Source organism: Scyliorhinus torazame, chromosome 3 (genome assembly GCF_047496885.1).
Source record: "Scyliorhinus torazame isolate Kashiwa2021f chromosome 3, sScyTor2.1, whole genome shotgun sequence".
In the NCBI taxonomy this organism is placed as follows: domain Eukaryota; kingdom Metazoa; phylum Chordata; class Chondrichthyes; order Carcharhiniformes; family Scyliorhinidae; genus Scyliorhinus; species Scyliorhinus torazame.
Window position 1 is genome coordinate 59,449,524 of NC_092709.1, and position 14,051 is coordinate 59,463,574.

At 40.8% G+C, this 14,051-nt stretch overlaps 1 protein-coding gene across 3 annotated transcripts in view; it reads right to left on the bottom strand.

The window, feature by feature from the left end:
- Positions 1-14,051, bottom strand: part of afg2a (AFG2 AAA ATPase homolog A) — a 721,265-nt gene that overhangs the window by 682,091 nt on the left and 25,123 nt on the right. For all 3 annotated transcript variants that reach the window (XM_072495694.1, XM_072495695.1, XM_072495696.1), the window contains exons 3-6: positions 8,456-8,613; positions 7,964-8,022; positions 6,446-7,126; positions 1,397-1,526 (exon numbers count right to left, since the gene is read on the bottom strand). In XM_072495694.1, coding sequence (XP_072351795.1) covers positions 1,397-1,526; positions 6,446-7,126; positions 7,964-8,022; positions 8,456-8,613 — 1,028 coding nt within the window. The remainder of the gene's footprint in view (positions 1-1,396; positions 1,527-6,445; positions 7,127-7,963; positions 8,023-8,455; positions 8,614-14,051) is intronic.

Below are 14,051 nucleotides of genomic sequence, written 5' to 3' on the forward strand. Positions count from 1 at the left end.
CCATCTCCAACATCCCTTTACAGTCCATAGTCTTCCAATGTGCTGTCGTTTCCTCAAATCCATGCCCAGCTTTCCTGAAATGCTATGATTGGAGCCCTCCAATCAGGTTTCTGCCCATCACATCACCAATACAGCTATTATAAAAGTTTCAAATGACGTACGATGTAACTACGACAAAAGGAAAACTATTCTACTCATCATTCTCGGCCTGTTTGCAGCCTTTGATACCATTGAAAATACCATCCAACCCCACTCCACTATTGTCCAGCTAGGTGATACTGCATGGTTTCATTCTCATCTAGGTAATCATAGTCGGAGAATCACTATCAAGGGCTTCTCTTTCCATTCCCATTGCCCCGCTCCTATTTATCATCAGCATGTTGCCCTCCTACAATATTCTCCAAAAACACAATGTTGATCTCCACATACATGCTAACCACTCCCAGCTCTACCCCATCAACAACTCTCAACTTCTCCACTCTTTCTGAATTGTCAGACTGCTTATCGAACACCCAGTGCCAGAGGAGCATAAATTTCCACCAAATAAAGTGTTGGTAAGAAGTCTTCAATCCTGGTCACAAGCTCTGTTCCACTGTCACTAGTTCCACCCCTCTCCCTGGAAACTGTCTGAGGTTGTCACGCTGTTTGCAACCTCAGTGCCATATTTGACTCCGAGGTAAGTGGTCAACCAGATATCCGCGCTGTCATTTTTACTTCTGTAGCTACACTCTTCTCCACCTTACCTCAGCTTCTCTGCTGCTGCAACCCTTAATTATGTCTTTCTCCAGACTTGGATTATTCCAACACACTCCTGGCCGGCCTCCCACAATCAATCCTCTGTAAACCTGAGGTCATCCAAAACTCTACTGTTCCTGCCACTCACTCATCATTCCTGTTCTTATTGATGTACATTGGCTCCCTGTTAAACAATAACTACAAACAATTTGCATCCTCTTTTTGAAATCCCTACTTAGCCTCCCTTTCCCTATCTCTGCAATCTCACCCAGCTCGACAACCCTGAGATATCTGCACTCTTTTATGGCCTCTTGAACATCACTAATTTCAAGTGCTCCACCATTGCCTTCAGCTGCCTCGGCCCCAAGGTCTGGAATTCGCTCCTTACACCCCTCTGCCTTTCCATTCACTTTCCTCCTTCAAGATACTCCTTAAAACCTGCCTCTTTGACCAAGCATTTTATCATCTGCTTGAATTTCTCCTTGGGGTTTGGTGGTGTATTTTGTTTCATAATCCCTCTGTGAAGACTCTTGTCTTGAGACAATTTATTATGTTAAAAGCACTATGTAAATACAAGTTCTTGTTACCTATCTTGGACAGTTTGCTTACTGACTTACTATACTTTGAACACAATCACACCATGATACATCATTTAACTTACTTGCTCATAATTTCAGGTCCATTGATGATAGAAATGTGAGCTCCAACTTCATTAGCCACGGCCCTGGCGATCAGAGTTTTCCCAGTGCCAGGAGGACCGAACAGCAAAATTCCTCGAGGTGGTGTAATTCCTAAATCATAACAAAAAAAGTGCATAGCAATGAAAAGGGCAGTATCTCCAAATGGTGCTTCCACTAATATCATTTTTCTACCGTAAATCTTTTTAATTCAAGAGAAATTTCTTTCCTCAAAGTGGTGAAAACGTGGAACTTGTTCCCGCATGGATTGTTTAAGGTGAATACCAGAGATGCATTTAAAGAGAAGTACATGAGGGAGATAGGAATGGAAGGCTATACTGAAGTGCGGGATGATCTGAGGAGATTTGTGTGGAGCATCAACATGGATATAAACCTGCTGTTGAATTGCCGGTCCCCGTGATGTAACATTCTCCTTCCTTTCCCAACTCTCATGAGTATATCATGCAGCAAGATCAGGAAAACATACAAATAGTTATTACATCGTCCAGATGCACCACTTGATAAGTTAGCAGCTGAAAGCGACAATTCCTCTTCACAATTATTTTTCCTGCCCCGAACTTGGTAACTGCTATTGAAATATAATTATTTGATTACCAACAATTCTCCAATATCAAAACTAACTGGCCACTTCTCATGCATGAGCACAGACCATGGATGTCAACAGGTTGTTCAACTGCAGAAGTGTCACAGCAACGCTCCATCCTGCCCTTCCCCAGAGTCACATATGTATATCTTCCAAATCAGAAGCTTCAGCACTGACTTTATTTTAGTTTAGCCTTTGCCAGGGTGCTGAGGCTAATTGAACTTTGCATGGCTTGGTGGCATACTTGGCAGTGTTTTTACCCAGAGTCTTTGTGGGAAGTCCTCTTTTTTTTTAAAAATGTGTTCTTTTTAGGGGAGCATTACCACCAAACCATATGCAAGACAATAAGTGGGTACCCTGCTCCTATCCATTGGATAATGATGCTCAAGGCTAGTCATTCGGAAGCATGAGTTGACCGGGACAGGTTTTTCTTCTCCATTGAGAAAATTTCAGTCTCTGTTGTACATACTTCAGAATGTTAATCAGAGCTCAGATCAAAAAATTATCTTGTTGTGGATATGAGAAACGTGCACAGAATTCTATTGTACTCTGAAGCTTACTAATTCATGTTCTCCACTAAAAAACATCTGTAAAACTAATAATGGCCTGTTTCGATGCTGCACATTCTATTCAACAGCAATGGAACACCATGTGGTAGTGAAAATACTTACAAATGTTTATGCTGTGTTCAAAAGTTGCTCGTGCAATATAAAATCAAGTAAGAAAGCCGGCAGTGCACCCCAGTCCCGGGGTTCCCCTGTGCCGAGGGGTGGTTTTAATGGGAAATCAAACTGACAAGCAGCAGGAGGAGAGAATCCTGTCAGAGAACAGCGCAGCCAAATTCTCTGTCCTTGCTAGCAGCGGTAGCGGTGCGAACTCACAACGGAGAATCCAGCCTCAGATCTTCAGTCAGTGTCAAACCCAAACATTAAATAATCTCCTAGATAAATGTTAATTGTTCCCAACTTTAGTCTTTCACCAAGTGATTCACCATGGGCTGTCCAGTGAGTTTTACTGACAGCAGAGATTTGTTCGACATCACTCTATTGAAATGTCCATTAAGAATCATAGGATTCCTATAGTGCTGAAGGAGGCCATTCGGTCTATCGAGTCTGCACCGATCCTCTGAAAGAGCATCCTACCTAGGCTCACTCCCCTGCCCTATCCCCATAACCTGCACATCTTTGGACACCAAGCGGCAATTTAGCATGGCCAATCCACCTAACCTGCACATCTTTGGACTGGACATCATTTAGACTAGATCATTTACTGGATAACACAGCTCTTTGAAAATTGTATACTTAATGATGTGCAGTTACAAATCCTGAATAGTTACAAGAATTATTGCAAGTGAGAATTTTAATTCTTTGGACAGTGAACCAGTTGGATTTTTTCCAACAAAAAACTACTTTTGTGTCACAAAATGAAGACCAAGCAGTTACAATGTCTATATCAATTAATAAGCAAGGCCGGAGCTGTTACATCTCTAAGGAAGCATATTTAAACAGACAAAACAAAGCACTGGAGTTCATTTTGAGGTGGATATAATTGAAAAGTTGAAAAGTTATGTTAAACTGGTCTAGAGCTTCAGATAGACTGGGCTTGCATAGCTCAAGTCTTCATATAACAAGAGGGAAATGAGGCACTGCTGAAAAGTTCGATGAAGCATGGTGGGAGAGCTCATGTAGAACACAAATACTAGCATGAACCTGGGAACAAAGGTCTGCTTCTGCATGTAAATTCCATGTAATAAAATCCAAATCCAAAGTTGTCTCAATAATTATTTACTGTAGAATTCTACAAAACTTTGAGTTGGAGATAAAAGTTTGCAATACAACAGAAAGATTTACACCATTACATCATCCAGCACCATTTAACGAATGCAAGAATCCAAGATTTTGACAACCAAGTTAATTAAAAAGGTAACCAAATAGTTCAAAGTCCCAAATTATCTTTATATGTAGTAATCATTAATGACAAGTTGGTTTAATGGGTGATGTTCAAATATAAAACTTCACAGCCGTGGCTATCAAAATGGTTACACTATCAAATCCAAAAACATATAGCAGTGTTAACCCACTGACCTGACACATCTCTCTAAACAAACAAAATAAAGCAAGAAGATTGGAAATTCCCAAGTAGACACTCATTTACAATAACAACTCATTTATATAAGCACCTTTTACAGCATAAAACATCTCAAGGTGCTTCACAGGAGTATTATCAAACAAATTTGACACTGAACCCCATGATGACATGTCAGGGCAGATGACTAAAGTCTGGTAAAAGGGCAGGTTTTAAAAAGTGTCTTAAAAGGAGGAAAGTGAGGTACAGAAGCAACGGAGCTTAGGGAAGGAATTCCAGAGCTTAGGGCCTAGGAAGCTAAAGAAATAATTGTCAATGGAGAAGTGATTTACACACGTGGTCAAATTTTCAGAAGCATAGATATATTTTTGATGGGCAGTGGGTGCGACTGATAAGGCCAGCATTTAGTGTCCATAGGGACATTTCAGAGGGCAGCAAACCCACATTGCTGTGGCTAGGAAGTTAGAAATACTTCAAACCAAGCAGATATCTTTCTCCTAGAGATAAGAGTGTACTAGATGGGGTTTTACGACAATATAGTATTTTCATGGGCACGATTATTAATGCGAGCTTTTTATTCCATACCTAATTATTAAATTTCCCAGCTTTCTGAAGTTGGATTTGAACTAATTTCTGTGGCTCATTAGTCCAAACTTCTGGATTCTTAACAACGCAAGTATGCCATCTTGGCCTAGCTGTCAGAGGTCTGTTGGGCTTGGAAGGGGTTCGAGAGGTGGGGGTAAGGGGAGGCCATGGAGGGATTTACAACAATTGTAACAGCGGCATTGTCTAATCAAGAGTCAATGTAGATCAACGAACACGGGGGTGACAAGTGAACAGGATTTGAGACAAAATGTACCAGCGCACATATTTCAGTGACTAAAATTACTTAATTGAAATGATTCATTTAAAAATACTTAAAACAGGAATCAAACATGAGGTAGCATTCAGACACTGGTTTATTTATTGTGGTACCCTCAATAACGATGCTTATAGTGTAAACGGTAAAGAAGGCTTCGATAAACTAAGAACTAGACTGGTGCCGAGACGTGTGCTAACAGATACGCCGCCCAAAATGTGGCCCCTTATATATGGCTCCCAGATGGGCGAAGCCAGAGGCGGAGTTCCCCAGGGTTCCAAGCCCGGTCTTAAAGGGGACATCACCTTACATGATGACAAGGGTACAGTGTTATAGTAACCGTTCATCACATGTATTAAGAGAGAATATGCCCCAAATGTTATCTGCTTAGTTAAGACCTCAAATCTATTACAAAAGGATCAATCAGTCCCCATTGCCAGAATGTTTTAAGCTAATAATGATTAAAGTAACATAGAATACTGAATGCTCCAGCATTTTCAAAACAAAGAGGTCTGACAGGCTTAACTTGGGCTCAAGGAAGCTCTGACATCTTTAAAAAGGTATCTTAAAGAGCTTTTTTAAAAGAAAACTGGCATTCTAGTACATTTTCATGCCAACTAATCCCAACTCTTTCCAGGTCAGACATATGAGACATGATAATAATTGGTCTCACAGGTAGCTCATGAAACAATATCAGACTGCGGATGGGGGGGTTGGGTGAACTGCAGCCTGTTCAACTTCTCAGAATGAACATGAAAACATGGATTACAGGAGTGTAAAACACAATTAAAAATTACTTTTTCGCCCCCTCCAGTACCGCATCCTGTGGAGAGGCAGAGTGTGCTACACAGACTATTTAACAATGGGCACAGTGCATTCCTAATTCAGTCTTCTCCTGGTGTTCACATCTGTTCATTTTCCTGCTGAATGACAAGCAGGTGTAGATTATCAATCCTTGCCTGAACCAGTGCACCGAGACCAATTGAACTCAGCCAAGTACAAACCAGAAATTAAATGTAGGATCTTCTAATCTACCTGGTTCAATTTACGTCAAAAGTGTCTTTTATGTAGTGGACAAGTGGAAGGAGGTTAAGAGTGATACTCAGCTTGAAATGATTATCAATAGTGGTTTTAGGCATCTGTTCACTTAATATCCAACCCAATGCCCTAAATAAACCTTGTTCACTAGTGCTTTTTTAAAATAAGGATTAGTGTTGCTCAGTTCCATACTTTGTGGATGAATGATTGGATTTCGAGTTGCTTATCACTTGTTAGATATTTATTATGTGCTTAGCTTCACGCCTAGCTTTCAAAAGCTACAAAAACATTCAAATTAATTATAAAAAGATCAATTCATTTGAAGCAGATTTCCTTTAAGGAGAATCACAATTCAAGCTGCCAGCAATGAAGGAACACAAAACAATTACTTATTTTTATCAAATCAAACCAACAGCTAAACTCTAGTCATGTTTTGAGATGTCATACCATAAGATTTGAACAGTTGTGGTTGTTTCAGAGGTAATTCAATAATTTCACGAATCATCTTCAGCTGACTGTCCAGACCTCCAATCATATCGTAAGTGACTTTGGGCTTCAGTTCTTGCTTCCTTGCCTCATCATTGTTTTGTTCCTGCATGAACTTGATTTGAGTGAGTAAAGAAATGTGGTAAAATGTATCTCTGTTATTTTTCAGGCAATTGTCGGGCAGCAAGGTGATGTCCTTCATTGGAGCATCAGACTCGTCTTCTTTTTCCTGAGCAGATTCAGACATTTCAACATTTTCACTGTTGCTTACAGAAGAACATGTTACACTGTTGTGTGCTTCTGGTAATTCCCCACTGTCTACAGTACTAATGCGGGTTAGAATTGATATACTGTGAGACTCCATTGGAGAAGAAAGTGAATCAGAAGTAGCGATGATCCCTCTGTCCTGAGTAACATCTGAGGCCAAACCGCTGAAATGTGTAGACAAATCCATTTCAGTGTTCTCATGTACTGATTTGTCAAGCAAGGATTCCGCATTCACTTGCACATCACTAAATGTGATATTGGCTGGTATCTCCAACACTGCACCATCCACTCCTTTTATCTTCCTCACTAACAAGTGAAAGGTCCGACCATAATATACAAGGTTCAAGAAGTTGCCAGGTAACACTATCTTCCCATCTATGCAAAAAAACAAAAGTAAAAGTAAGATACTCAAAATTGGCAATAAATATCCAAAACGGTCTTGTCTACTTGCAGAAATGTGTACATACATGTACAAATGATATTTTTCCATTTGATAATTTTTGTACACAAGGCTAAATTATACTGGAATAAATCACTACCTTGGCATCAGCTAGCCTCGTTATACCCCTGGTTTAGAGTCATAATTATATTGTGAAACACTTCATTATTTTTGTTACATTTTATGGGGTCTCACTGAAAACCCAAATTGGTAGTACTAATGTACGATGTTAGTCACAAGAAAATTTTAAAAGACTATGATAATTAAAACACTTATAGTTGGAGAGAGAGAGAGAGAGAGAGAGAAGACAGATTTAAAGAATGCAATTCTGAAGTAAAAATGATAGGCTTGAAATGCCAATAATATTATCCTTTCTTTTATCATTTAGATATTATTGGGCCTGTCATATATTTCCAGCATTTTCTCTTCATAAAGTAATTTCATAAACTATGTTGTGCATATTAGTCTTGTGTCTCTGGGATCCATGTTCAAATCTCAGCCATTAGATAATTTTCCTCGCTTTGTTTACTGTAAGGGCTTAACATGGAATGAAGTCTGATAGTCTAGGAACTGAATAATCTATCATGTAAGCGTAAAACTGCCCATAATGTAGCACTATCTAGTACACTCATTCATTGGTTGATCTGAAAAATAGAGAAATTGTCACATGAGGTGGCAGAGATGATCGAAGTTTGGAGATAAATATTTAAGTGTAACATTCAAAATGCATATTTAAGTACAAAGATGGTATCCACCCATTAAAATGTTCTTACCCATGTTCCTTAGCAAGAAGTCAGATAGTTCTTTGGTCTTGAAGGAATCATCTTGATCTCTACAATGAACAGGACAATTGTTATAGTTCAAAATGGTTCAAATAAGTATGCTAGCACAAATGGGAATCATTTCAATTAATAGGCCACAAAACATCAAAGCGTCATCAAGAAAACAAGTTAAAATTACTTGACTATGACTATTGTTATTTAGGTGCTATTTTATTAATGGCTGCAGGCACTTATTCCTTCAACTAAACCAATACCTGACATTTCTACAGGATAGAATACAGCTCCTGGTATAATTTAATAAAAATTGTGATGTTAGCAAGCATTAAGTGCCCCACCAGCAATCCAAAGGCATATTCTATAATAATTTCATAGCGTCAATATTATCAACATGTTGAAAAATATGTAATCCTAGAATACGAGCAAGAGATTTTTGGTTTATACCCAACTACATTTGTTTAAGTATCTTGACACTTCAATACAAACCTCAAAGCCACATATAATTCCTCTGCCTCTAATACTGGACCAAACAGTGGCTGGATAGTAATTGCATCGTTCACCTTGACCTTCAAATTCTTCTGGGTGACTCGATTTAACCCTATCTTACTCCCGGGGAAACTTGGCACAGGCCATGCTGTGCACACCTACCAAAAGAAATAAACAATTGTGAGCCTGGAACTTAGAAGATTTGCACACTGAAGCAACTATATCTACTGAGCCATAACAAGCATTATATCACCCTGTAGTATAGCACTACAAAGGGAGGACCAGGGAAAGACAGATGTATGTTCGATGTGAGGAAGTAGTTCTTTTCCTATAAAGTAGTGGAGCTGTGAAACACGTTGCAAGCTCCTACAGTAAATGTTGATTCACTGAATTCCTTAAAATCAGAGTTCAGCCTATTGCTGGTTAGGGTGGAAACCATTGAATACAAGAATCCAGTGCTGAGTGGACTCCTGGACGAATTTCAACTGCCTAAGGGGATCGAGTGGAATTTTCCAGTTTTGTTTCTTTAATTGGTCTGGGTTTTTAATTTGGGTTTTCACCTCTCCCAGGAAATTGTATAGTGTCCGGGTAAGATAGAAAGACTATGTATTGTGATACAGAATAGATCATAATTGCATGCAAGACGCTGGGTAGGCCTTTTGCTGTCTTGTTATTGTTGGATGCAAATCGTATTATGTCTCAAACCAATATTGGTGCAACAGCAACTACAAGAACAATCTGTCCTGTACTAGTGTTGTCCGCAATTAGATTTAGGCACCCCGATTTCTGGTCTTATGTAACTGTCTGTGTGGAGTTTGCACATACACCTCCTGTCGGTGTGGGTTTCCGCCGAGTGTTCCGATTTCCTCCCACAGTCCAAATATGTGCAGGTTAGGTGGATTATGGATACTAATACACTATAAGTAAAGCACTAAAGCCATTTTTATAATATTAATGTTATCACTTCAAATTATTACCATCAATGGTGTGACATGCAATTACAAAGAATGGTTGTGGTTACCCAAGGTCAACCAACACAGACATAGGACATAACAGCAAGAGTTGCCCAAAGAAGCATCTTGGCACATCACTTTCAGATATCTCATTAGTAACTTGCCATCCATCAGGTTCTAGAGCAGGAATTTTGTTTGCACCCCACAATTTTCAACTGCATTCACAATTTCTCTGAGAATAGCAAGTTCATGCTAGCCTTTGGCAAGTCTTGAAGAATGAACATAGGCAACACACACCACACACAAATGTCTGGTCTCAACAAGAGTAAGGCCAGCCAGTTTGTGAACTTTCAAATGGCATGTCCATTGCCAATCCCATCTTACAGGGTCACCACTGACTGGGAACAAGGTTATGGGTGTGATTGGGTACAGCATGAAGATTAGTTCACTTGCTGACCCCACAAAGTTGTTAATTGTATTTATGTGGGGGGCATTCATTAAGAATTTGTTGACTCCTTATGAAAAGGAACAGACCCAAATAGAGAGGTGGGGCATGTGTATCTCTATAAATAAAGCTTTTTGTTTAAAGATTGGCCCTGTGCTATCCTTCATCTCCTGGCTTTCTGAAATATAACATAGTCACAGAGAATAATAGGGTTCTCCCTGTCCTCACTTTCCACCCCATCATCTTCGACATTCAAAAGATCATCCTCTGCCATTTCGGCCACCATCAAACACATGTTCCCCTCCCCTGATAGCATTCTTCACAACACCCTGGTTTACGACGGGATGATTCACAACACCTCGTCCCCCTTCCCATGTCATCTTCCCTTGCAACCGCAGGAGGTGTAACAATACCTGCCCTTTTACCTTCTCTCTCTCGTCACTATCCAAGGTCACAACCACTCCTTCCAGGTGAAGCAGCAATTTACTTGTACTTCTTTCAATTTAGCCTACTGTATTCCAAGGTGTAGACCACTTTGCTCTCACCCTCATATTTCTGTCCTCGTCTTGCTGCATTGTTCCAGTGAAGCTCAGCTTAAGCACAAGGAACAACAACTCGTCTTCCGATTAGACACAAGAGCCTTCTGGACTCAACATTAAGTTCAACAATTTCAGACCATGAACTCTGTTCCTCATTTTGATTCTGTTTTATCTGTCAACAGCCAGTCTGAATCTTGTTTTTTTATGTTGCTTTCAGACAAAGCTGTTCATTATTCTGCCATTCACATGAAATCTGGACGAATACTTCACTTCTTTACAACCATTATCACCCTTTTGTTCCATTACATCTTTGTCATTTAATCTCTTCCCTACCCCCGCCATCCCACCAACCCTTTTGTTCTTTCTCCCTGCCCCCATTTCAACAGCATAAATCCCATATTTTTACCTTCCTTCAGTTCTAAGAGCCAGATTTGAATTGAAATTTTAACTTTGGTTCTCTCTCAATGAGTGGAATTCACCCAAGAAATGGCAAAGCGTGTGAAAACCAGCATGTTTCTACCGAGAGAAACAGCCAGGTTCTCTCCAGATCTGCTGACACTCTATCCAAAGAAAAGCAGGGGGGTGGGGCCGCAAGAGCTGGCAAACCTGGTTGTAGAGAAGGAAAGGCACCCAGTTCTCAATGTGAAAGTGAAGGCACCCACCACCATTGCTAGCATGGGGCTTCAGTGCCCCCCCTCCTCCACCATCGCCAGCATCCCCACATAGTAGGAACATCCCTGCCATGGAGTTTCCTGGAGGTCCCGCCCTCTGCCATGCCCCTGACCAGCCAGGGGATACACTGGTCTCCGCACCTCCGACTGTTGAAGAGCAGTACTGATTCCCGCCGGCATAACATTCTGCCAGCAAAAGATATGGCGTTATGCCATTTATAAATATGTAAATCTATTCGGGTCCAAAGATGTTCAGGTTAGGTGGGGTTATGGGGCAGCGTGGTAGCACAAGTGGCTAGCACTGTGGCTTCACAGCGCCAGGGTCCCAGGTTAGATTCCCCGTTGGCTCACTGTCTGTGCGGAGTCTTCACGTTCTCCCCGTGTCTGCGTGGATTTCCTCCGGGTGCTCCGGTTTCCTCCCACAGTCCAAAGACGTGCAGGTTAGGTGGATTGGCCATGATAAATGTTAGGAGGGGTTAATGGGTTACGGGGATAGGGTGGAAGTGAGGGCTTAAGTGGGTCGGTTGTTATTGAAAATATGGAAAGATGTGTCATTTGAAACATGGAAGTCTGGAAATATCTGGTCTGAGAGAAACATGAGAGGATACAGGGAAAGATCCCACAAGGGGTTAACAGCAGCTGCAAAGAGCAGGATTGTAAATTGCAGATATCCTTGGCCAAGCAGGCTTAGCAAACAAGACAAACAGGATTTTTGTTTGAAGCCAAAAACAATGGCTCACACCTTCATTGAAAGTAACTATCTTAGTAAGCAGGTGGAAAGGAAAGGATGAGGTTCAGTTGAATTTGGTGACAATTCTAGGTGTGAAATTTTGATAATACCAGGTAAATTAAAGAAAACTGGAGACTATCAGTCTACGAGAAACATAATTTAAAGCCAAAGCCAAAGTCAAAATTATGAGCTGAGGACACAATTGGAAAATAAAACTATAGAAATGACAGGAATTAAAAGTAACACCTCTTGAAACCAAAGCTTTTTTGAATATCACAAAGGAACTTTGAACATCACAAAGGAAACAATGTAATCAGAGACCTGAGAGGTGAGGTTATGTCAAAATGAATACTTAGTTGGATTAAAAGGTTTCGATCAAAGATACTTTTTACAATCAAAGTGAAAAGAGTTACTTTACAATAAAGTCATAAAAACTTAATAACTGTTAGAAAGAGAATATAAACCTAGAGACCAGAGCAGGAACTACCAGAATCAGAACTCAGGGAGAATAAGAGAAGAAACAAGAGAAGTCAGATTACAGTCAGCTCAGCCATGGGAAAGGGACAGGGCAGAGCAGCCGAGCTAAAATAGCTAATACATCTAAGGAAGACTAGAATTTAAAGAGTAGGCAGAGTCAGCCAGCTCTCACTGCTCGGTACATGGGAAAGATAGGACACAGGAACTGAGCTAACCGGCGAATACATCTAAAGAAGACCAGATTTTAAAAAGAAGATTGATTGTCAAGTTGGGCCTGAAGGTCCCTTCAACCAACCAGAAGGATCCAGAAGCAAGATTTTTTTACTTTTCTGTAAAGACAGTGATTGCATCTTTTAAAAAGAAAAAAAATATATAATAATAAATTAACTTAAAAGCTTTAACCTGAAACAGTGGTTATTAGCCTACTTTACTTACTTAGCAACGCAGGACCCAGGATATCAATGCTACTGAGGGGTAAGTAGGTAAAATTCTTCGGTGAAGGTATGGGTTATACCAGGGGATAACTTGAAAACATAGTTTGACCTGAATAGCACCCATTGAAGCCTGTATCGGAGTCGGGGAGTAAGAATCCCTGTTCACCACTTAGAATATCGACCCTTTTTTGGTATAGGGGGAATTCTAAGAATAGTGGTGAGATTTTAACTTCACGGTGCAGACTCGATGGGCGGAATGGCCTCCTTCTGCACTGTATGTTCTATTCAAATTCAAGTTCATCAGGTTCACGGCTGATTACATCACCAGGTCACCAGAAGGGGACAGGGAAGGTCTATTCGGAGATCTCCCCAGAACAAATCTAGTTATAGCTCTCTCGCCAGTTAGCGGCCATAATGGGATTTGCGCCCATGGTAAATAGGACGGATATTCTCACGCCCCCCCCCCCCTCCTCCTCCATTGACACTGCCAGACCAGCCAAGTATTTCCAGTACATTCTGTTTTTATTTCAGATATCCAGCACATGCAATATTTTGCTTTTATTTTATAGTTATAACCGCTGTTTGGCTCCCAGGAAACCCTGATAGATCAAATGTCTGTTGCCATAAAATTTTCCTTGGGGAAACAATCCTTCATGGAACAAATGAGGTATTCTGTGGTAATGCAAAGAATTGAAGCCTCAGTGATTGCCAAATTTCAAAATAATCCAGATAAAAGCTGCAATACCATCGAAGGAGTATAGACAGGCAGAATGAGGATGAAAGCATTTTAATAGATCTGGCTATTACAGCAGAAGACAAAGTTGGAATTGCATTCGTAGCAAATCAATACTGTCATAGAAGTCTACAGCACAAAAAAGACCCTTTGGGTCCAAAGATGTTCAGATTAGGTGGGGTTATGGGGATTTTATGAGATATCATAGAATTTACAGTGCAGAAGGAGGCCATTCGGCCTATAGAGCCTGCACCGGCTCTTGGAAAGAGCACCCTACCCAAGGTCAACACCTCCACCCTATCCCCATAACCCAGTAACCCCACCCAACTCGAAGGGCAATTTTGGACACTAAGGGCAATTTAACATGGCCAATCCACCTAACCTGCACATCTTTGGACTGTGGGAGAAAACCGGAGCACCCGGAGGAAACCCACGCCGACAAGGGGAGAACGTGCAGACTCCACACAGTGACCCAAGCCAGGAATCGAACCTGGGACCCTGGAGCTGTGAAGCAATTGTGCTATCCACAATGCTACCGTGCTGCCCCTCGCCGATATGGGCCCATCGCCACTGCAGTCTAAAACAATCATTTAAGTATTCTATGGTGGCACAGT